The sequence below is a fragment of the Haliotis cracherodii genome, unplaced genomic scaffold (genome assembly GCF_022045235.1).
Source record: "Haliotis cracherodii isolate W230 unplaced genomic scaffold, xgHalCrac1.p SCAF_18, whole genome shotgun sequence".
Lineage (NCBI taxonomy): Eukaryota > Metazoa > Mollusca > Gastropoda > Lepetellida > Haliotidae > Haliotis > Haliotis cracherodii.
The window spans coordinates 4,529,737-4,554,387 of NW_027266273.1; the positions used below are offsets into that span (position 1 = coordinate 4,529,737).

General features: G+C 40.4%; 1 protein-coding gene across 1 annotated transcript in view; it reads left to right on the top strand.

Annotated features, from left to right (window-relative positions):
- The window catches only part of LOC139466013 (titin-like), a 347,974-nt gene that overhangs the window by 60,932 nt on the left and 262,391 nt on the right, over positions 1 to 24,651 (top strand). Inside the window, exons 57-81 of the mRNA XM_071248028.1 lie at positions 1,161 to 1,226; positions 2,463 to 2,701; positions 2,957 to 3,100; positions 3,234 to 3,315; positions 3,789 to 3,969; positions 4,168 to 4,354; positions 4,656 to 4,772; positions 5,004 to 5,268; positions 5,715 to 5,802; positions 6,171 to 6,300; positions 6,531 to 6,833; positions 7,147 to 7,281; positions 7,665 to 7,856; positions 8,022 to 8,212; positions 8,762 to 8,891; positions 10,384 to 10,504; positions 11,126 to 11,343; positions 11,823 to 11,997; positions 12,906 to 13,123; positions 13,519 to 14,934; positions 15,244 to 15,424; positions 16,269 to 16,486; positions 16,788 to 17,234; positions 17,578 to 19,422; positions 19,849 to 24,321. Coding sequence (XP_071104129.1) covers positions 1,161 to 1,226; positions 2,463 to 2,701; positions 2,957 to 3,100; positions 3,234 to 3,315; positions 3,789 to 3,969; positions 4,168 to 4,354; positions 4,656 to 4,772; positions 5,004 to 5,268; positions 5,715 to 5,802; positions 6,171 to 6,300; positions 6,531 to 6,833; positions 7,147 to 7,281; positions 7,665 to 7,856; positions 8,022 to 8,212; positions 8,762 to 8,891; positions 10,384 to 10,504; positions 11,126 to 11,343; positions 11,823 to 11,997; positions 12,906 to 13,123; positions 13,519 to 14,934; positions 15,244 to 15,424; positions 16,269 to 16,486; positions 16,788 to 17,234; positions 17,578 to 19,422; positions 19,849 to 24,321 — 11,762 coding nt within the window. The remainder of the gene's footprint in view (positions 1 to 1,160; positions 1,227 to 2,462; positions 2,702 to 2,956; positions 3,101 to 3,233; positions 3,316 to 3,788; positions 3,970 to 4,167; positions 4,355 to 4,655; positions 4,773 to 5,003; positions 5,269 to 5,714; positions 5,803 to 6,170; positions 6,301 to 6,530; positions 6,834 to 7,146; positions 7,282 to 7,664; positions 7,857 to 8,021; positions 8,213 to 8,761; positions 8,892 to 10,383; positions 10,505 to 11,125; positions 11,344 to 11,822; positions 11,998 to 12,905; positions 13,124 to 13,518; positions 14,935 to 15,243; positions 15,425 to 16,268; positions 16,487 to 16,787; positions 17,235 to 17,577; positions 19,423 to 19,848; positions 24,322 to 24,651) is intronic.

Here is a 24,651-nt window from a genome sequence, read left to right on the forward strand (position 1 = left end):
TGAAATAGTTCTGCAGCATTTGATTGGCTGTATCGATCAGAATGACCTATTTGCTGGATGACTACTTAGTTGATATCAATTCTTGTGTTTACTGCATGTCCAAGCACTGATTGACTGTAAAACATCACAACGTTTCCTTGTACCCTGTGAAGCACCTGCTGAACCTCTTAGCACATCTGTTTTGTCCTTAACTCTGAACATTGTTGTCAATAATTGAACTCTGTGTTGTCTTCACTCCATCAAAGCATGGAACCCTTCTCTCACCCCTTTTCCTCTTCATCAGCTATACATTCTGCACGTAATGGACCATTTTTTCCCATGCTTGTCTTAAGAGGCAGCTAATTGGGGATCAGGTGGTCAAAATGCCCACCTGAGAAGAGCAACTCTGTAGATAGCCAGGTGGTAATGTGTTCGCTCACACCAAAGATCCAGGTTCCGTTGCTACATATTTTCATGTGAGAAGCCCATTCCTGGTGTTCCCTGGATAGTTCTGGAATATTCCTGAAAGCTTTTCAGTTGTTCTTGACCAGATTGTGGCCATAACAACTTTTCTTCCATGCACGCTCCATCAACCACTTGTTTGCATGGTCAAGGCAGGTTATATTGCTGATTATGGAGTGAAACACTATTTGCTCATTCACTCACCCTGATGTCTTCCTGCTACCCTACCCTATGTCATGACTTCAATGAACCACACATTAGTTCCTTATACTAAGCTACATGTATGTCTTGATATCATTTTAGTGGTGATATAGTAGTAAAGTCCTTATTCCACCTTCTAAGTGCAAACTCAGTATTTACATATTTAATGTTGTTGACATTGATGTGGTGAGTCTATTCAAGAACTGTTCAAACTGTTTCAGATGTTCTTATATTATTCTACACTCACTGAAAACATTTTCTAAAGATCCTTATTGTTTAATTTCAACATATTTTATTTAATTTAATCAGCATACCTCTTTCACAATAATGACTCCAAAGTGACTTGTCCATTTCATAGGAATATATAAGCATTAACTTTCAGGCTAAACAATTTAGACAGTTCTAGGATCTATTGAAATGAGATGTCTTTTGATGTGGTACTGTTTGTTGTACAACTATTTATATTGTATGGTATGATGTGTGTCGTACAACTGTTTATAACCAAATACTTTCAACAGACCACCAGTTATCATGACGCCAGCGCCACCTGAGATATCAAGCGCAATTCTACTCTTTGATGCGAGGTTCGGTCACAAGACCATGCATGGCGTTATGTTTGGAATCAAATGTTTTGTTTTCATTTGTTCCAACTAACATACTTTTGCCATCATTCATGAAATATTTCTGTTCCAAATTTCTTCTCCAAATCCATTTTTTGTTTTTTCCTAATCTACTGTATTTTGTTCGACAACTGAACCCTGTTTTAGAACCCTTATTCACCTGACAAAGAATTAAATTTTAAACAATTTTACACAGGTTCTAAACAATATTCCTTGTTCTACCCACCATGAATTGTACAGACTGAAAAACGTTTTGTGATTCCCCACATGGATGCAATGTGTGAAGCCTGTTTTTGGTATCCCTGTGTGTGGTATGGCTGGAATACTGCTAAAAGGAGTGGAAAAATCCAACTCACTCTCTTTTGATTAAAAATGATAAAGGAATCCATATTTGTTACACCCAAACTCAGCCCTGTCCCATGTTGCAACTACCTGACACGATTCTTGAAGATAATAAGGATTATTGTTTATTTCATTTACGAAATAAATCGTCGTTATCACACATTATTTTTATTCTATTTTTTGGTTCAGTCTCAGCGCAATTTGTCTGCATATTTAACAAACTGTGTTCATTTTTTAACTCTGAGACCAACTCATTTTCAGTAAAATATTGTAGGAGCACATTCATACATTTTTTATTTTAAGTTAAAGATTTATTTTGATTTATTTTAGTTGATGATCTTCATATGATGGGAGGCTGTACTTAAAATGTGTAACAATGAAATAGATAATTAGTTTGAAAATATTATGTACCATAACTTTTTATGGTATGTATCCAATAAAAATATATCAATATCTTGTGATTAAAAAAACCCCATAAATACATATTATATGAAGATCGTCGTAGAAGCATTGCGAGCATGAAATTTATCATTTTTTTGTGCAGATTATTACTAACAGTACCTGGATGTGATATCTAGTGATAAGAAATTTAATATTTTCTGATGTTTTTCTTTCAAAAATATTAAACTTCTAGAACTTCTAGATGCTTCAAGTCTTTACAATTTCATTCTGTAAATATTAATAATTACAAAGTCAGTGATTTTACATTGCAACAAGATCTTGCTGTTGAGGTGTTTAAACAAAACAATAAATAGAGTATGGCTTAGAATTGTACTCGGATATATTCTCAAATAAGGACATAATGGTAGGTTCATGTCTTGTACAGAATGGTGTATTCTGTGTGTATTCTCCCAACAGTCAAAATCTGGACCAGGAGAGTGCTGTCCGCGAGTACATCCGTCGTGAGGGACAGGAGCCAGAAGCTGGAGATATCTTTGACAGGACGAAGCAACGTCCACCCAAGTTCAAGACACAGATCAAGAACCTGCTGACTCTCAAGGAGAATGACTCAGCACACTTTGAATGCAAGCTCATCCCGATGGGTGACCCGAACATGAAGGTCGAGTGGTTCAAGGATGGAGAGCCTCTCCACCATGGTGAGTTCATGGCCCTTGATGCACCTGATGCTGTAGTTTATTGAGAGTTGTGTCCCTTTGTTATGTCAGGATCTGTGGATCATGGGTTGACATCCCTGATTTTCCCAAATTATGATTATTTTTGGTTGTGAGCACCATACATGATGATTTGGACAACGTTTGATTATCAAAAATAACTGAAAATGACTTAAACATTTTGCTCCACATTTGGAGCCATGTCAGTTTAAGTGAAATTGATGTGCATCCTTTTTGCAGGCCATCGATTCAAGCCAATGTATGACTTTGGTTTTGTCTCCCTGGACATCTTGTATGTGTTTGCTGAAGACTCTGGCACATACACCTGCAAGGCCACCAATAACTACGGTGAAGCTACAACCACTGCCGACATCAAGTGCAGAGGTAGGGTTTAATATGAGGTAGTGAAGAGTTCAAACAGTCATAATACAAGTGTTAGTCAAATTGAATTCTAGTGCAAAAAAATAAAAATTTGCAAAATATTTTTCTTTTCAAAATGTATTTATTTATCTTTTAGCCCGTAAGTCCATCATCATGGACACTCAACTGCCAGGAGAGGGCGCCACTCGTCTCTTTGAGATGGAAGAGCACTGGAGAAGGTGAGTTACTTCCCTTTATGAATACATTGTCAAATGCTTTGAGGCTGCTACTTAAACTACATGTAGATAGATATATGAAGGTGGCATTTAGAAGCTGAAGTACTTATAAAGACAGAGGTGACTATTGTTTTTGACTTTTTTTTTATTAATTCCATACAATGTTACGGTATAAATTGTCTTGATAAAGATATCATCATTTTATGTCAGAATGTATTATGCTGTCTTGGTGTAGGGGCTCAGGGGTAGTGCCGTGGTTAAAGCGTTCACTATTCAGGCCAAAGACTATTCCCCACATGGGTACAATGTGTGAAGCCCATTTCTAGTGTCCCCCGCTGTGATATTGCTGGAATATTCCTATAAGCAGCATAACACTATACTCACTGATGTCTTGGTGTAAAACTCACTTGTGTTAATCTGTATACAAGAGAGTTTATTCTTTCTTGTTGTGATAAACATGATTTTGTGTCTTCCAGTGGTATGATGTTGGAGGAACGGGTTATTGAAGAACCTCAGGTCAAATGCCCTCCAAGCTTCGACCTCAAGCCTGAGCCAGTTGAAACTGGCGAAGGTGAACCTGCCAAATTCCTGGTCAAGGTCAGCGGCTTCCCACGACCCCGCGTGTCATGGTGGGTCAACGGGTCGCTGATTGTCGGGGTGAGTACAGTTGTCGAATGTGGACATTTTCTCAAATTATGAAAAATACATATATATATATATATATATATATATATATATATATATAGTGACATTATAATGTTCTCTATCCACATCTCCCTGAAGATACTACTGAAACATGAGACGTGGTTTCACATCACCCCACCACTTAGACTAAAACGTGGTTTTCATTTCCAGGGTACAAGATTCAAGGTAACATATGATGGCATGATGCATTACCTGGAGATTCCACGTTGTCGTGAGTACGATGCCGGACAGATCCGTGTGGTCACCAAGAATCCTCAAGGTGAAGCCGAGACCAGCACATCGCTGACGGTTCTTCCAAAGGAGGACTGGCGGGCCAAGCTGAAGCAGGCACCCAAAGGTCAGCACATTGTACTGTACTATCTGTTAATACCGTTATTTTTTCAGAATGCCTCAATGGCCCAGTGGATAGAGCCATTGCCGATAGAACAGAAGGTCGGGGTTCAATCACCTCGCTGCATCATACAAAGATGTTAAAAGATGGTGATTTACAGGGTGTAGTGATACAGCTGGAATATTACTGACATTCTGGAACTCTTTCATATTTTATTGTCATTAAAAATGTTTGATTTCACCTTTTAAAAACTTTTAAATTTTGTGTTGAAAATTACTTTTTCATATGATATCCCTTGATCTTTCAGGAGAGCTTGAGATTGAACTTGAGCGTAGAAAGAAAATTGAGCTCCGTAGTGTGGAACTTGAAACAGCCTTTAAAAAGCCAAAAGCAACTGAATTTGAACTTCGCCAACTTGAAAAAGGTATGATTAAACTCTATCCTTCAAAATACCATGACCCATCTGAAACTGATAAGTGTTTTGTCATATGAACAAACCTATTGGTCTGAGGTTCAAATCTCTTTGTTACCATGACAAGTACATATATATGAAAAATTGAATGAATGTATGATGTTTGAAAAAATGTTTTCTTGTGTTTTGATCGCGAAGATGGGTACATATAAATAGTCACTGTGTCTGATAATGGCCTTGCAGCCTCAGAGTCGAAGATCAAGATCCGCCGTGATGACGAGGTCGTGCTTGCGGAACAGCAGTACATCAGCGTGCACACACATCTCCAGCCAACCAAGAAGGATCTGGTCGCTGAGCATGCTCAGGCATTTGCTGTCCCCCCTCAACCAATGATCAAGCCTGATCAAACCCACACCACTCAGAAGCAAGTGACCTTGGCCCAAGGGGAACCACCCGTGTTCTCTAAGCCATTGCGTCCAGTCCGTGTCACAGAAGGAGTGTCTGTCAAGTGAGTACAATGATAACTTCTTATGTTTATTGGTATGTACAACAGGGATGGAAATTAAGGTGGAAATCAAAGAAGTCCACAGGGCTGGTGGGAGTTTTGTTCTGCAAGCCCTGCAAATGGTTACTAGTCCTTAAAGAATATACGACATCATTGTGCCCCAAGGGCCTGGATCATTTGTCATAATATTAACCATTGGTTTACCTGGCCTTGACCTGTTTATTTACAAGCTTCCCTGAAGTAACTGATGACTAAAAATACATTCGATCACGTTTACATGTTAGTCAGATTTAATCTGTTTTGTCATCTAAGTACTTAAAGGAATTTTTATGTATGATTTACATTATAATTTGTATGGCTTATTTGAATGATTGTGTTGATGTTTGGATGGAATAAAGTAAACTATCTCTCCTGGTATAATGACACCTGGTGTCTGCTTCCTGTCACAGACTGGAGGTTCAGTTCAAGGGAAGTCCACCCCCTGTCATCACCTGGTACAGAGACAACTTCGAGGTGCAGATGTCCAGAGACTTCCAGGTGAGACAAACAAAACACCTGCCTAAAACTAGTGACTTTCAGTCTTGCATAGAAACAGGAGCCCATCAGGTACTGCAGAGCTGGGACCAGACAGTACATCTGTCTATGAATTTTGCACCCAAAATAATACATACATTGATTTGTATTATTCTTAACATAAGAAGTTAAGGATCATGAATAATTTTAGGGATATATTTTTGTAGTGAATTTCATGAAATATCCCAAAATATTCATGATCCCTAAATTTTTTGTTCAGTCTATATGGCAGTCCATACCCCTTTCCACATTCCCGGATTTTGTACGTAGTCAGTGTGTTATCATTACAGTAGTTATGGGTGTAGTTATCTCATCTTCTTCATCCATTCCAGATCACCACAACAGACAAGAGCAGCACTCTTCAGATTCCTGAGGTGTTCAATGAAGATGGTGGCATGTACACTGTGAAAGCCTATAACAAGTTTGGCATGGTCCAGTGCAAGGCCAAGATGACAGTTGTTGGTCAGTGCATATGTATCTTATAAGACCCTGTGTTTTTTCTAAAAACAGGAAGTAGCAGATGGTTGGAAGCTAAAAATTGCGAAAAAAGGTTCAGTTCCTGTTACTGAAGTCCTTTGGGTGATAGAAACTATGTGGAGTTCTCAATGCAATAGAAAAGTCGAATGTAATTTTCAACATTCATGGACGAATGTTTCAAATTTATTTGATAATGGATGATCTTCTTGTTGCAGAGCCTGAAGAGCCCGAGAGAGTAGCCTCCCCTGAGTTCACAAGTTTGCTGCGTGACAGCTTAACCACCCAGGGAGAGCCAGCCACCTTCGACTGCCAGGTGTCCGCCTATCCTAGGCCACAGGTGTCCTGGACGAAGGATGGGAAACCACTGTATGAGAGCAAGCGGTGGAAATTCATTGCCGAGGACAACAACTACACTCTGGTCATCTATGAAGTCCAACCAGAAGATGCTGGCGTCTACGCCTGCATCATCATCAACACTGTTGGCAAGGCAACCTGTACCGCAAGACTCACAGTTGAATGTACGGGATGTTTATGTATATTAAAAAGGGTTTTTCGTTTGGATTATTATCCAAGTGAAATCCCAGAGGATGTTTATTTTGATGATAGAATTGATATTTAATGTAAACTGTATTTAATTGCAGTATATGTTTGAGTAGGAAGTCCACTTAGATCACATTGACAGATTATTATCCAAATGAAATCCCAGAGGATGTTTATTTTGATGATAGAATTGATATTTAATGTAAACTGTATTTAATTGCAGTATATGTTTGTGTAGGAAGTCCACTTAGTTCACATTGACAGAGAGTTAATGGGCCTGTTGTTGTTTAGTGCCAATCCACCCACCAGAAGAGCTGAAGCCTGAGGAGCCTTCTGTAGCCCCAATTGTACAGCAACAGCCCCAGCCCAAGGAAGTGGATGAGGGAGAACCTGTCACATTCACATGCAGGATCACAGGACATCCTCGTGAGTACAGCATTTGAATGGTGGTTAAAGGATTAGAATCACTCTAATCAGTGATGATGATGATGATGATGATGATGATGATGATGATGATGATGATTACTTTAATCAGTGATGATGATGATGATGATGATGATGATGATGATGATTACTGTAATCAGTGATGATGATGATGATGATGCTTACTCTAATCAGTGATGATAGTGAGGAGGAGGCTCACTCTAATCAGTAATGATGATGATGATGATGATGATGATGATGATTACTTTAATCAGAGATGATACTATTGATAACAAAGGATAATGTTGATGGTAAACACTGAGGATAGTTTATGATGATGTGATGATGATGATGTTGTAGAGTTCACATATGGCCCTATGTTTCAGCTCCTGTTGTGTCTTGGTACCGCAACACCCACCTGGTAAAGCAGTCCAAGTACTTCAAGATGGAGAGTACCCCAGACGGCCTACACACCCTCACCATCATGGAGGCCTTCCCCGAGGACAGTGGCACCTACAAGTGTGTCGCTCGCAACACCGGCGGAGAAGTCTCCAGTGTCACATACCTCAAAGTTCACGGTCAGTCTTCAAAACTTTCAAAATTGGTTTATGACATGAAACATTGAACAAAACTGTCATGGCTTTCATAGATTCATATTTAGTCACATTTGAGTGTTCCCTGGGGATGATCCAATGATAGAAGTACTGGAAGACCTCTCTAAGACATGCTTTATATTCCTGCAGGGATCGAGAGTGAGCCAGAACCCACTCAGCCCCAGGCTATGCCTCCAAGCTTCATCAAGCCAATTTCCAACACTCTAGTTGTGTCAGGCAGCCCAGCTCGCTTCGAGGCTGTCTTCTCAGGACATCCCACCCCCACAGTCACCTGGATCAGGAATGGCATCCAAACCATCCACGAAACTCGGGAGACTACTGTAAGTCAAATAGGTCATATCATTGCACTGTATGGCTACCTTTTAATGCATTTTTTGTGGATATCAATTTCTTTGTTGTTTCAATGCAACATTTCTAGCATCTGTATCAAAACGTTTTGTCAAAACAACAACAAGTTGAAACCCAGAGGTAATCTGTTCAAATTTGGAATTTACTCTTTTGACTAACAGATATGCTTGTGGTGATTTATTTGTTAAAATATGGAGATAAAATGTGGAATTTGAAATATTCCAGACATCATATTCATATCATTTAAAAGATGAGGGAGGATGCAACATGGTCTTGAGCATGTCCAGTCCAGTTCAAATCATTGTACCTTGTGCCTTGTGTGAACAGGGATCAGTAAAATAATCATTCACTGCTACAAACTGAGTTTGGCAAACAGAGTGATTGTATGACATTTATAACACTTGCTGGGTCAGCCAATATGCCTGAGTGTTTTGTCTCCCTTCAAGAACATTATCCTTTTTCTTCTTGGTAAAGCAAAAATAAACTTCACGAAATAGAAAGCTTGCTTTTTTTTATTCTAGATTGAAGTTACTGAGAGCATGACAACTCTGACTATTCGACAAGCCTTCCCAGAAGACAGTGGTCTGATCACGTGTCGCGCCAAGAACCCGGCCGGTATCTCGGAATGCTCCGCTGAGCTCTACATCCAAGGTGAGTGGCTGCCCTCATCCCTGCATCATGGTGTTCTCTCTCTGCATGAACATCAATCCAGGATTCTTGAGAAAACTTCTCCAATTGCCAAGAATTTTCTATCTTAAATTAAAATTGACAATGATTTCATTGTATTTTTGATAGCCTCCTTATCCTTTTGTAGCCATTTTCAAAAACATACTGGTCTCTTTCTTGTATTTTCCTGGAGATCCCAAGCTGATCATGTTTGTGTGTTATAAAGAATGATTAAAGGTGCATGTTGGTGTTTTTCTGTGTGTGAGATAGATTAGGTATCTGCATGCTTGTAAGTGATGGAGAATAGACCTCAGCTGATTGCTTGCTTTTTAGTTTTTTCAAGGAATTTGATTGGTTGACAGCAAAATGAGGAAATAGTGTTGATTGGCTGGTTCTGTTTGGAGTGCATGAGATTGAGTTAGAGAGTGTTTGTATGAAAAGCATTTGGAGAGATGTCCAGATATCAAGAACAGAAGAAATTTCTCGAGCAGAAGAGGAATGATTTGCATAGTTGAAACAAATTTGCATGTCCAATTTTACAGGTGAGAAATTATCAAAATTACATTTAGCCTCAAATACTATGCATCCATTTCAGTTGAAATGGATGCATAAATTTGTTTATAATTGTAATATTTTTTTGCATTTCTGCCACAAAATGTGAAATTTGATGTTTTGTTTGATGTGATTGTAAATGCACACACAGTGTTTATTGAAACATTTTGTGTCCATATAGTTCAAAAGCATGTAACCTAGCAACCTGTTTGATGTTGATGCCATAAATGTTGGTTTGTAATATTGACCATTGTGTTTGACCATCTTCTCCTTGACTAACATTTTGTTGTTTTGATGACTAACACTAGTGATTAGGAAAGTAGCTTTCTAGGTTTTTGACATTGAGCATGTGAAGGCATGATGGAGGCACCATTGGGAGACGTTCAGCGTGTGTGAAATAACGTCCTCCCTGAGACCCCAGAATGAAGCATGTGTTGTGTGCATTACGCCAACTATCGTACATGTGAGTGAATTTGTATCCTTCAGATCTGATCAAAGTCATACAGTAGAAGACTTGTATTGATATGTTTGAATCAATTTGTATGATATCAATTTTAGACAGATGTGTTTTGGTCAGTGCTACAGAATTACAATGTCAAATCCTGTGAATAAAATCTTTGCTCTGTCAGATTTGTATATACCTACACTCATTCTTACTTGACAATGGTATAAGGATAAACGCTGTTGTAATAGAATATTAAAGAAGTTGTGATCTATAAATTATGACTATTTTGGCCCACACTCAAGAATCAGTGTTAACGTACAATGATGCAATTTGTTTGTGAAAAGGTTGTACACATCCCGCCCTACTGGTAGAAAATCTTCTCCTTATTTTGGGGAATGAACACAGGAATGTCACGGAGTTTCTGAAAATGTTAGTTTTAATCTCAATATGAGGATTACACTGTTGCAATTTTCTTTGTAGAAGAGGAAGAGGCTCGGCAGATGGAGAAGCAACTGCACGTGGTGGTGTCCCGGAGAGCGCCACCTGGTTTCACAAAACCACTGAAACCCTACGTGGAGGTGCGGCCAGGAGAAACTACAAGGTAGGTGGACTTAGTGTAGGGAGGTTGGGAAACTCGTGAAGAATGAGACATTATAAGATAGATTGGCCTCATTCTAGTGGGGACGAGAAACTACAAGGTAGGTGGACTTAGTGTAGGGAGGTTGGGAAACTCGTGTGAAGAATGAGACATTATAAGATAGATTGGCCTCATTCTAGTGGGGACGAGAAACTATAAGAAATGGTAAACTTTTTATAGAGAGGGTGAGAAATGACAAGATACAGTGGGCTTATTCTAGGTAGGAAAAGAAACTACAACTGTTGGCTTATTCTTGTGAGGGTGATAAGCTTCAAGAACTACAAGATATGGTTGGCTTATTCAAGGGAGGATGAGAAACTACAAAATGTTATGGGTGTATTCAAGAATGTATGTTTAAAACTGCAAGGTATTCCAGGGAAGGTGAAAACCAACAAGGGAAGGCTGGGCTGCCATAAAAGTCCAGGGTACACTTAGTGATAGGTTTCTGGTAGAACCAATTTCCAAGATAAAGCTCAAACAGCTTTCTCTTGGACATCAAAGCATGTAACGATTGCTCTGGTGGTTTCATATGATCCTGTAAAGTAATCCATCATGGTTCTTCACCTGTTTTCTTCTGTCCTGTAGACTCGAGGCAGTGGTTGGAGACATCCCAGTCCTCAGGAGTTCCTGGTATGTGAATGGTATCGAGATTCACCCCACCGAGAGGACCAAGATTGTGAAGGAAGGCAAGACCCTGGTCCTGATCATCATCAGTGTCAGGCCGGAGGATGCTGGAGAGTACACCCTGAAGGTGGAGAACGAGCTTGGCGAGACCACCTGCAAGACAACGCTCGTCATGAAGGGTGAGATATAGCATCACTACAAGCATACAACATTTAGCAATCATTACAAGTATTTTGCATAAGGATATACTGTAAGGACACTCTGTGGGGATTGTTGGATAGAACTGGTCCCCATCTTCGTAAGAGGTGAAACTAGACTGGGTGGTGTGGTTGATTGGTGGTATCGTACCCCGGTGTGTTTAGTTGCTCATAATAGGAATCAATTGTTTGGCTGGTCCACACTTAATTATTTACAGGCTGCCATCATATATCTTGACTATTGCTGAGTGTCGCATTTAAACAACAAAGAAGCTTTTAGACAAATCTAGTGAAATACTTGAAGAAATAAGTGATGCATAAATGCGTAAATTACTTGCATATTTCTCTGAGAGTTTGTGGCAGTGTCCCATATCAGAAGCTGAGTTCAACAGACAACATTGGTTATATGTCCACTAGATGTCGTTGTTTACTTCAATACTGACTGAGTGAATCATACATAGGTACTGAGAAGACAGTGGAGCTGCCCCACACCGAGGTGACCACCGAGAGCATGACAGTCACCAAGACAGTGACCACCATCCAAAGAGAGGAACAGGTCATTCTTCAGAAGGTCAAGCCAGTGGTTGTGACACCGCTGGAACCAGAGATCTATGTCAGGGAGAGAGGCATTGCCAGGTGGGTGCACTGTTCTCAGGATGAGATGTAGCATCTCAACTCACATGTTGATGGATTAAGCAACTTTCTCTATTAAGACCCCTCGATATGTACCGTATTCGACGTAACAAGTGCCCCACTCTAATAAGTGCCCACGGCGATATTTGCTAATATATTGGCCAGTGAACAATCCCAATTCACACCCCTTCCGATTGATCAATGTACATAAGACTTATTTATTAACGTATAATACGCACTCATGTGTTATATGCACACTTAATTATGGGCAATTAAATTCTGGAAAAATATATCTGTTGTACATAAACATTTCAGGCTGTCAGCATAAACCACGAAATTTATCTTTTAACTCTTGTTTTTTTCACAAAATAATATTCCAATAAGAGCCCCCTATTTCTAATTTTGAGAGCACCTTGGGCGCTTATTATGTCGAATACGGTAATCATTTTGTTGTAGCATGAAACTATGTCCTTACTGTGTGTATTTCATTTTATGTCTTATTTAGTTTTGGGGCGGTCGGGTAGCCTAGTGGTTAAAGCGTTCACTCATCACGCCGAAGACCCGGGTTCGATTCCCGACATGGGTACAATGTGTGAAGCCCAATTCTGGTGTCCCCCGCCGTGATATTGCTGGAATATTGCTAAAAGCAGCATAAAACCATACTCACTCACTCACTCTATTTAGTTTTAAAGAGCATAAAGATAAAACAAAGCATCTTAGTGGAATAGTTAGGTTTCATTAATCATCCTTTATCTCACTTGTTCATGTAAACCACAAAATGACTTAGGTATTTCTAAAACAGTGTTATTTTGATGCAGATGCTTGCATTTTAAACTCTGTAGCATATCATAGTATTTCCTAGTAACTCTGCCTTTTGTGTGTATATAGAATCTTCATGTGTTTCCTTCCAGGTTGGAATGTTCAGTGAATGCCATTCCACCTCCGCTTGTCACATGGTTTGTGAACGGCATGGAGATCAAGCCCTCACCCCACTATGAAATCCTCTACGAAGGCGGCAAGAGCACACTTCTCATCATCGAGGTCGGACCTGAAGACACGGGAGAGTACACCTGTAAAGCAGTGTCTGAAATGGGAGAGGCCATCAGTTCCACAACACTCTATGTACAAGGTAGGGACATGTTAGCCATTAGAATTAAACTGAAATTCTTTTATATGTTTTACATGTTCTTTGCTCTTATTGCTAGCATGTAGCTGCAATATTACACATGTGACCTAAATTGCCATTGTATTATTGTTTTGAATAATAATTAATTATTTTGGACTAGAAGTGCCAGGATCTGCTGATTGTGGGTTTGAATCCCAGATTGAACTTGAAATTTTAATATTCTTGGCTTGTCTGCACAATGCCCATACTCACAGATTTTGACAAAGTGGTAAATTTCTACGATGATTTCATTCCAATGTTTAATCATATATGGACTGAATCCCTTTAACCACATATATGTATAGAAATTGTGTGACTTCATGCAAAAGTGTTTAATGATCATGTTCCTTGTCCTACAGAACCAGCTACAGAGGAGCTAGCCCCGGCTGCCCCCGAGTCAGTTGCCACCATCGAGGTCTCCCCAACAGCTCCCATGACTCCACCTCAATTCGTTGAAGTCCTCGGCTCTGTGGAAGCCAATGATGGCCAAGAAGTCCAGATGGTATGCAAAGTCATTGGATCTCCAATGCCACAGATCTCCTGGTTCCATGACAGCAAGAACATTGATGAAGATGAAGAGTTTGTCATCTCCTACAACCCAGACACTGGGGTGATCAGCCTCATCATTGTGGAAGTGTTCCCCGAGGACCAAGGACAGTACATCTGTATTGCCCAGAATCCTGCAGGAAGAGCCACTTCATCAAGCTACCTCAGTGTGGTAGAGACAGCTGTAGTGGAGGAAGAGGAGGTCACAGAGGAGATCACAGAGGTCGAGTTCACTGATGCCTTGCCCTGTGAAGAACCTATGGATGTTGAGAAACCCACTGAAATGACACAGGTTTCTGAGGAGCATGTTGTTCCTCAGGTTATTGACAGACCAAAGGTGAAGCCTCTGGTTGAAGAAGAAACAATAGAGTCTCCTATTCCTGATAGCATTTGCTCTGACGTAACATCAGAACTGTATGAAACATGCCCTGAGTCTCCTATTTGTGATGAAGTTTTGGAAGAAATCACTGAGCCAAAGGTTGTCTCTAAAAAGATTAACAGACCCAAGGTGGTTCCTCTTGAACCTGAAAGAGTGCCCGAATCTCCTCTCCGTGAGATTGTCATCCCTGATGAGCCTATGGAGGAGGAGCTTGACACACCAACTGGGGAGGAGGTCACTGAAGAGGTTGTGATGCCCCAGATGGTCACTAGAGAGGTGAAGATCCCAGAAATCACAGAGAAGGTCACAGAGGTCGCTCTGCCAGTGGAGGAGGTACCAATTGAGGGAACAGAGGTTGAATCTCAAGAAGTTACTTTTGTTATCTCTGCTGAGCCTCAGGAAATCATGGATGCAGTACCCTCAGAGGAAGCTGAAATATCCGAAACCGAAGTGAAGGAACCGCCAGAAGAGATTGCTCCCATTGAAGAGGAGAGTGTTGAGTTTCAATTTCAGATTACTGATGAGATCCCTCAACAGATTATTACTCCTGAAACAGCAGAAGAAATTTCACCAGAGTTTGTGGAGATGTTGCAGCCTCAGATTGTCGAGGATGGCGGGGCTGTTTTGATGTCCTGTCTTCTTGTCGGAAGCCCTGCTCCAACTGTCACCTGGTACAAGAGCACCATTCAGATTGAACCCAGCCCAGACTTTAAACTCACCTATGAGCCTGAGACAGGGGTCTGTACCTTGGAGCTGGCTGAAGTCTTCCCTGAAGATGCAGGGGAATATGTGTGCAAGGCTGTCAACCCCTTCGGTGAAGCTACAACATCAGCAACTCTTCTTGTTCGAAGTAAGTTGAAAACTTAATTTGGTTTGGAAAATTGATATTTTATGGTTGAAACAATTCATCAATTTAGGATACTGGTAAATGAGGTGCAGATTATTTTTCCTCTAATAACCTTTTAAATGAATAGCAAGAGTGATCATTGGTCAATAGGAGTCATATTTTTTATAAGGTTTTTAGTTTTACTTTTGGTAACAACTTTTTACTTTTAGAAAAATGTTTAACATGAAAAAGATTCTGTCACATGACAGTCACATGGGATAATGAAGAATACTGCTTCCTAAATAATATTTGTTATGTCTCATCACCTTGCAGCTGTGGAAGAGACTGAGATAACTACATCAACATCAGAGACCGTAACAACAGTCACCCTTGATGCTGAGATGCCCGAGGTGAAGCTTGTAGATGAGAAGCACACGACTACCCTGGAGATCTCACCGACCTTCACAAAGCCTCTTCTGCCAGCCATGCAAGCTGATGAGGGAGGAACTGTTCAGTAAGTAGACACCTTCAGATGATGATCAGCCTTTCATGTATCTCAGCAATCTTGTATCTTAGGAACACAAAAATACTATTTACACACTTCAATTGATATGTATTACGGAGATACATGGCTTCAAACATTTGGACTAATTTTCCGCTGTCCTATTATAAGACTAATAACTGTTACATAATAATTGCAGTTTTAAGATATAATGTCTGACTAATTGAAAGTAGACGTGTATACTGAAATGTTTTGAAATAATGTTATTACATTATAAACTTACTCATGAAGACCTGGGGTGGAATAGGTCTTCAGCAACCCATGTTTGCTGTAAAAAGCGACTCTGCTTGTCGTGAGAGGCGACTAATGGGATCGGGTGGTCAGACTCACTGACTTGGTTGATGCATGTCATTGAACCCAATTGCGTGGATCGATGCTCATGATGTCAATCACTGGATTGTCTGGTCCAGACTCGATTATTTACAGACCGCCGTCATATAGCTGTAATATTGCTGAGTGCAGCATTAAACAACAAACAAACAAAACATAATATACTGATAAAAGAAAAATAATATATATTTATTATTATTTTTATATATGACCATTTTTGCTTAAGTTGACATCAACATCTTTCACAGCACAGTTGTATCCCAGCCCTCATAAGGTCCCTTTTCTCCTGGTAGGTCTCATATGACATACAGTAGTGCATGAATTTCTTGCTTGATATTTACCAAGAAGCAGGGCCAAAGTAAACAGGGTTGTTTGGAGGTTATTTTCTTTAACAAAACTTCTTGAAATATTAGTTTCAAGCTAATGAAATAAATTGTATTAATAATTGTCACCCATTGTGTTTCAGACTGGAGGTCGAGCATGAAAGCATGCCCCCATCTAAGGTAACATGGTTTGTGAACGAGCTGGAAATCTTCCCATCTGACCACATGAAGATCATTGAGGATGAGAGGACAAGTGTGCTGGTCATTGTGGACCTCACTCCGGAAGACTCTGGAGAGTATGTGTGCCAGGCTGAAAATCCCATTGGTGTCACTCGATGCAAGACCACTCTCACTGTCAGACGTAAGTGTCCCCTGGGTTTTATTCCTCATATGGGTAAGATATCTAAAGCCAATTACTGGTGTCTCTACTGTGTGGATTTGAAATATTGCTAAAATTGTCATGAAATTATTTTCTTATCTCGTTCATTTTTGAAAGAAACTTATGTTGATGAGAGAGCATGATAACTAATAATTTTTTAATCCTCATACATATAAGTTAAGATCCTTCACTTCATGAAATAAAAAGTATAATATTCGTTTCTTACACTGATGATATCTTCCCATGTTAGGACGATGTATAGATCAGATGCTTTGTATTGTAGCTGTCCAGAAGGATGAGATTGAGATACAGAGAGAGCAGGCTCCCACTGAGGAAGAACTTCCTCGCACCGAGGAGAAACCAGAGGAGGCAAAACCAGAACCCAAAGAGGAACCAACACCAACTCAGCCAGCAGATCAGGCTCCAGAAGAGGGTATCACACCTGTTGCTCCGGAGTTCACAGAGCTTCTTCAGAACAAGAAGGTTCGTGATGGAGAACGTGTGGTCCTCAAGGTTAAGTTCCGTGGCACACCTGCTCCCAAGATTACCTGGTACCAAAAGGGTCAAGAGCTGCAACCAAGCACAGACTTTCAGATTACTGTGGACTATAGCAAACAAGAGAGCATCCTCATCATTGTTGAGGTGTTCCCAGAAGATGAGGGAGAGTACACCTGTATTGCTGTTAATGACTTCGGGGAATCTATTACAACTTGCAAGGTCACTGTTATCTGTAAGTATAAATGTTATGTTTATAAATCATGTTAAATAATATGTTGTTATTACAAACCTGTGAATATCCGGATGAGAATTAGTCATCAGCAACCCATACTTCTTGTAAGAGGCTACTAATGAGATCAAGTTGTCAGGGATGCCGATTTGGTGTCCTAATTGTGTAGATTGATGCTCATGATGTCAATCATTTGATTGTGTGGCCCAGACTCAATTATTAACAGGCATATTGTAAAATAGTATATTTGTGTTTCATTGTTTAGAACTATATATTTGCAGGAATAGGAAGGATTCAAATTCTGTGCTCCTTCAATATGATTATATTATATTTATGTATATTCCAGCTGGCCCAGAAGACGAAATTTCATCTGATGAGCGACACAGAGAGACGATTGAGATCGACCTTACACGTGAAATTACATCTGATGATGAGACTCGTGTTAAACAAGTCCAGGTTGTACATCAAACACCGCAACCTGAAACTGTTGAGATTCAAATTGGATTCCCAAAGCAGCAAAAGACCACAACGACCACCACAACCACAACAACCATCACTCAGGAAACATCCACTGTGATTCAAGCACAAGAGGAGATGGAACCAGTAACAGAGACTGATGGTGTTCACACAACCAAGGTGACCATGAGGAAGAGCGAAGAACCTGGACCATTTGAACTCAAGATCCAGCTCCCAGCACAAGCTGATAGTGAAGAATTGCTCTCACACACCACAGAGGCAACACGTACAGTTACATCTGAGCTGAGATCAGTCCCTGTGGCTGAACAAGGTCCACAGGAGATCCATACTGAGACCATTGAGATTGTAAAGGATGAGCAACCACAACCTCAAGAGATCCGAGTTCAGATCCCAACAACAAAGACTGAGGTAACAGAGGTCACTCAGGTGATGGATGCAAAGCCAGCTGCTCAAAGAATTGAAGTTGAGATCCAGGAAACTGTCCTCACAAGAGAACCCAAGCCTCAAGAAATTGAGATCGAAGTGGGTAAAGTTAGCAGAGCAGATTTTCATGTTGAGGCACCAAGACCGACTGACCAGCAAGTCGTGGAACACAGAGCAACCATCACAAAATCCCAGGAAATTGAGGAGACAGTTGAAATCACTGCATCTCAAGTTGAGGAGGTCACACATGAAGTGGTTATCCAGCCAGAAGTTGTCCCACAGGAAGAACCAGCCGTTGAAGCTAAGGCTCCAGAAGAAACTGTAGTAGTGACTGAGAGGGAAACTATCGAAGTCGTTACACAGGAAAAACTTGTCCCTGAGGAAATTGAAAGGGAGACAATTGAAATTACAACTTCACCAACAAGTGAAACACAGGTTACTATTGATGTTGAGGAACCGAAGGAAGAGGTTACTTTTGAAATTCCTATTTCTCCAATGGAGATTGTTGAATCAGAGGAGACTGAAGTAAAAGAAATTGTTACCGATGTTGTTGACACCGCTGAGGAGACAATAAAGGAGGAACTTGTTGTTGACATCCAAGGCCAACCTATGGAGGAAGTTGCCTTCACTCTTCAAGTGGTGCCAGATCAGATTCCAGTAGAGAGGGAAGAAATTGAAATTCCTCTCTCAACAGAGGTAGAAGAGACAGTATTCACATCCGAGGTTGAAGTTGAGAAACAAGAAATAACAGAAACAGAGGAGACTCATGTACAGGAATTGTCTTTTGAGATAAAGGGCAAGGAGGAAGCTCCAGAGGAGGTTCAGTTCACATTCAAGGTTGATGAGGAACAACCTGTAGCAGTTGAGGTTCAAGGCCCCGAGGAAATTGCTGTACCATCTGAGGAAGTATCAATGGTAGTTGAAGAAGAGATAGTGAGGGAAGAAGAGGTGGAACAGGTTATTGAGACAGCTGAAGTTGACCAAGTTGAAATTCTGCCTGAGGGCCAGGCCCCAGAGTTCACATGGGGATTGATGTCGCTCAAAGTCATGGATGGAGAGGAGGTGAAGTTCCGATGTGAAGTCATAGGAAACCCTATGCCCGAGATCTCGTGGTTCCATGATGATGCACCAATCACAGAAAACCAGGACTTCAAGTTGACCTATGACATGGAGTCTGGTGCATGCACCCTTCTAATAGTTGAAGTATTCCCACAAGATGCTGGAGAATACAAGTGTGTTGCAGTAAACCCTCTAGGCAAGGCTGTCACCAGAGCAACTCTTGAAGTTGAATGTAAGTGCATACAGTCAATTCCTGTTAATCCGACATTGTTGGTTGCATATGATAATGTCGGATTAACGAGTATGTCGGATAAACGAAATGAGGCAGTATCAACATTCGAATTGGAAACTACACGATAGATAATGATTCAAACATGTTAATGAAATTAATCCTCTTTTGTTCATTTAAAGCAGTAATTGTTTATTGTTAAGCAGGTTTATATCTGCAGCCGTTTAAATATGCAGCTACTCTACCTTACTTGCGTGACTTTTTCCATGAATAATTGCTATTCTAAAATGGTATTAAATATTGGCAAAAGTATAATGAAACACCAAAACCTACTTATTCCATTTTTCTATATCTTCAAATTGATTCAGTTGTCTTCTGGCTTCAAACAATTTCTTGTGCATGATATTTACTTTCATCTGTTTCTTCCAGCTTATGAATATGTACCTGACACAGAAGAAGCATCTGACTCTCTGATGTCCTCTCTTGAACCTTCATCACCCAAACCTACACCAGCAGACTCAGACACTGAAGCAGTTGCACACTCCCGTGGTTTCGTTGAAGAGATCCAACGTCTTCAGGAACAAATTGCATCTGAGTTGACTGAAGAAAAAGATGAGGAGGAAGCCCCAAAGCAAGAGGAAGAGCTTGCTGTGGAGGTTGTTGAGGAGGCAGAGGAACCAGTTGAAGAACATGTTGCTGTCATACATCCAGCCACACCAATGACAGTGGCTGAAACTCAGCAAGACCTTGAGGAGGCTGAAGCAATAGCTGAGGAAACAGAGTTCCAAGCAGATACAGTAACAGAGACTGAGGTACAGGAAGTAGTGTCTGAAGTATCAGAAGTTACAGCCAAGGAAATTGATACAACTGACACACCAGTGGAGTTAGCTGAAGTTGCTGCTGTAGAGCCGACACCATACAAAACTGAGATAGTTCAAGAAGTGTCTGACATTCCCACTGTGTCTGATGTTGCTGAAGAGCCAACAGATGAAGCAGTGAGATCCTCTGTAGATGTGGAACTAGCTCAGCCAGCTGCTGAAACACCTACTCAATATAAAACAGAAATGGTGATAGAAGAAGTGGAGAAACCTACCATTGATGAAGTCGATGCTGAATCCACAGATGAAATTCAACCATCTGAAATTACAACTGAATTTGTGGAAACAGAAATGGAAGAAATCTCAACATACAAAACTGACATGGTTGTTGAGGTGACAGAGGAATTTGAGGTTTCTGAGGTTTCTGAACAGGAAGCAGATGAGGGCATCACTGAGGATGTTCCCACAGATCTGTCTCAGAGTGCAGCAGAAGAGCCTGCTGTGTACAAAACTGACATCGTCCTGGAAGTTGGCGAACCACAAGATGTTACAGTTGTTGCTGAAGAAGAAACAGATGAAGCAATTACTGAAGAAATTGTGATGGATCTTGCTGAAACTGAGGCTGCAGAAATAACTGAATACAAAACTGAGATTGTTGAAGAAGTCACAGAACAGCCAGAGCTCTCTGAAGTTTCTGAAGAGTACACTGAAGAGGCTGAGCCATCTGAAATCACTGTTGAGCTTGGTGAAACAGCTGTAGAAGAACCCTCCCAGTACAAGGCTGACATTGTTGCTGAGGTTACTGAACAGGTTTTGACAGAGGATATTGTGGAAGAAACTACTGATGAAGCATCAACAGCAGAAATAACAGTAGATTTGGCAGACTCATCTGCAGAAAAGCCTGAAGAATATCAAACTGACTTTGTGGAAGAAGTGACTGAAGCTACAGAGATCACAGTAGTTGAAGAAGAGATCACAGAAGAGGCTGAAACTGATGAAATTATAATGGAATTGGCTGAAACTACTGCTGAAAAACCAACTGAATATCAAATTGGAATTACTGAAGAGGTGACAGAACAACCAGAAACCACAGATGTTCGAGAGAAAAGTCCAGAAGAAGCCCAACAGGAGGAGATTACTGTTGAATTAGCTGAATCTGTAGCTGATAAACCCTCTGAATATGAAACTGACATTGTTGAGGAAACAGTTGAAGTCGCAGATGTGTCAGAGGTTATTGAAGAGGTATCTGAGGAGGCTACAACTATTGAAATCCCAACAGAGCTTACAGAGTCTGTAGCTGACCAGCCAGAAGAGTACAAAACAGGCACGGTTGAGGAGATCATTGAACAACAGGAAATAACAGATGTTGAGGAGACAGTCACAGAGGAGGCTCAAACTGAGGATATTACTGTGGATCTATCCAAAACTATCACTGAGATAGAAGCAGAATATGAAACAACCATTGTTGAAGAAGTCACTGAAGTTTCTGAAATCACTGATGTTGAAGAAAAACCAACAGATGAGGCTCAAACTGAGGAAATTGTCATGGAGTTGGCTGAAACAGTTGCTGAGAAACCAGCAGAATATGAAACAACTGTTGTTGAAGAGGTGACTGAAGTATCTGAAATCACTGATGTTGAAGAAAAACCAACAGATGAGGCTCAAACTGAGGAAATTATCTTGGAGTTGGCTGAAACAGTTGCTGAGAAACCAGCAGAATATGAAACAACTGTTGTTGAAGAGGTGACTGAAGTTTCTGAAATCACTGATGTTGAAGAAAAACCAACAGATGAGGCTCAAACTGAGGAAATTATCTTGGAGTTGGCTGAAACAGTTGCTGAGAAACCAGCAGAATATGAAACAACTGTTGTTGAAGAGGTGACTGAAGTATCTGAAATCACTGATGTTGAAGAAAAACCAACAGATGAGGCTCAAACTGAGGAAATTGTCATGGAGTTGGCTGAAACAGTTGCTGAGAAACCAGCAGAATATGAAACAACTGTTGTTGAAGAAGTCACTGAAGTTCCTGAAATCACTGATGTTGAAGAAAAACCAACAGATGAGGCTCAAACTGAGGAAATTGTCATGGAGTTGGCTGAAACAGTTGCTGAGAAACCAGCAGAATATGAAACAACTGTTGTTGAAGAGGTGACTGAAGTATCTGAAATCACTGATGTTGAAGAAAAACCAACAGATGAGGCTCAAACTGAGGAAATTGTCATGGAGTTGGCTGAAACAGTTGCTGAGAAACCAGCAGAATATGAAACAACTGTTGTTGAAGAGGTGACTGAAGTATCTGAAATCACTGATGTTGAGGAAAAACCAACAGATGAGGCTCAAACTGAGGAAATTGTCATGGAGTTGGCTGAAACAGTTGCTGAGAAACCAGCAGAATATGAAACAACTGTTGTTGAAGAGGTGACTGAAGTATCTGAAATCACTGATGTTGAGGAAAAACCAACAGATGAGGCTCAAACTGAGGAAATTGTCATGGAGTTGGCTGAAACAGTTGCTGAGAAACCAGCAGAATATGAAACAACTGTTGTTGAAGAGGTGACTGAAGTATCTGAAATCACTGATGTTGAAGAAAAACCAACAGATGAGGCTCAAACTGAGGAAATTGTCATGGAGTTGGCTGAAACAGTTGCTGAGAAACCAGCAGAATATGAAACAACTGTTGTTGAAGAGGTGACTGAAGTATCTGAAATCACTGATGTTGAGGAAAAACCAACAGATGAGGCTCAAACTGAGGAAATTGTCATGGAGTTGGCTGAAACAGTTGCTGAGAAACCAGCAGAATATGAAACAACTGTTGTTGAAGAGGTGACTGAAGTATCTGAAATCACTGATGTTGAAGAAAAACCAACAGATGAGGCTCAAACTGAGGAAATTGTCATGGAGTTGGCTGAAACAGTTGCTGAGAAACCAGCAGAATATGAAACAACTGTTGTTGAAGAGGTGACTGAAGTATCTGAAATCACTGATGTTGAAGAAAAACCAACAGATGAGGCTCAAACTGAGGAAATTATCTTGGAGTTGGCTGAAACAGTTGCTGAGAAACCAGCAGAATATGAAACAACTGTTGTTGAAGAAGTCACTGAAGTTCCTGAGGTCACTGATGTTGAAGAAAAACCAATAGATGAGGCTCAAACTGAAGAAATTACAACAGAACTGGCTGAAATAGTAACTGAGAAGCCTGCTGAATACAAAACCTCAGTTGTTGAAGAGGTGACTGAAGTTCCTGAGGTTACTGAAGTAGAAGAAAAATCAACTGAGGAAACAACGCACGAGGAAATTACAACAGAACTGGTTGAAACCATCGCAGAAAAACCTGCAGAGTTCAAAACAGCTGTTGTTGAAGAAACAACTGATCAGCCTCAGGTCATTGATGTAACAGAGGAAGTTCCAGAACAGGCTGAAAGCACTGAAATCACAGCTGAACTTGCTGAAACTGTGACTGAAAAACCAGAAGAGTACAAAGTCGACATTGCAGATGAAGAAAAGGTTGAGGAAACCATCACTGAAACTGTTGAAGTTGATACAAGTGTTGTGAAGGAGGAAATTGAGACCTTTGCTACTGAGATGGTCGAACAAATTATTGCTGAGGTTAAAGAAGCTGAGAAACCCCAAGAAGAACAACCTGAAGAGGCCCCTGAAGAAGTTCCATCTGAGGATGTTGTTGACTCATTTGTAACAGAACTCACCCAAGAGATAATCAGTGAAGCTGAAACAACAGCTGTGTCCACCATTACCATTGAGGCCAAGGAACCAGCTCCTGAAGAACCAACAGCTGAGGAACCAACTGAAGCACCAACATTCATCAAGACGCTGACTGATATAACAGTAATGGAGGCATCCATCCTCACCCTGGAGGTGGTTGTCAAGGGAATGCCCTTGCCTACACTCAAGTGGTTTGTGGATGATAATGAGCTGACCCCATCAGAAGACATCCAAATAACAACAGAGAATAACCGATCAACTGTAGTCATCACTGATGTCCTGACAGATGACGAAGGGGAATATAGAGTTGAAGCTGTCAACTCTGTTGGTCGTTGCACCTCAGTTGCATACATCACTGTGCTACGTAAGTACAAAATTGATTTGTGTGAAACCCTTTCTCCTCGAGGCAAAGGAAGACTGAATGTGATTCATTATCTATGAAGGCACAGTTACACATTTATAAGGAAGTTTAACCCATTTTCAGAACTTAATATGATAAAAAAGTTAATACATAATTTTTTGGTAGTAAGTACCAGCTTCCTTTGCCATACAAGTCCTCGCTCCTCTGCTTTGCTTATTGCTTTTAGTAGTAGTGAATAGTTATCTTGCTTTGAAATTCATATTGTTAAGAATGTATATAATTGCGATAAATATGAGTAATTAATACTTTAAATACCATAAAATAAACTTAACA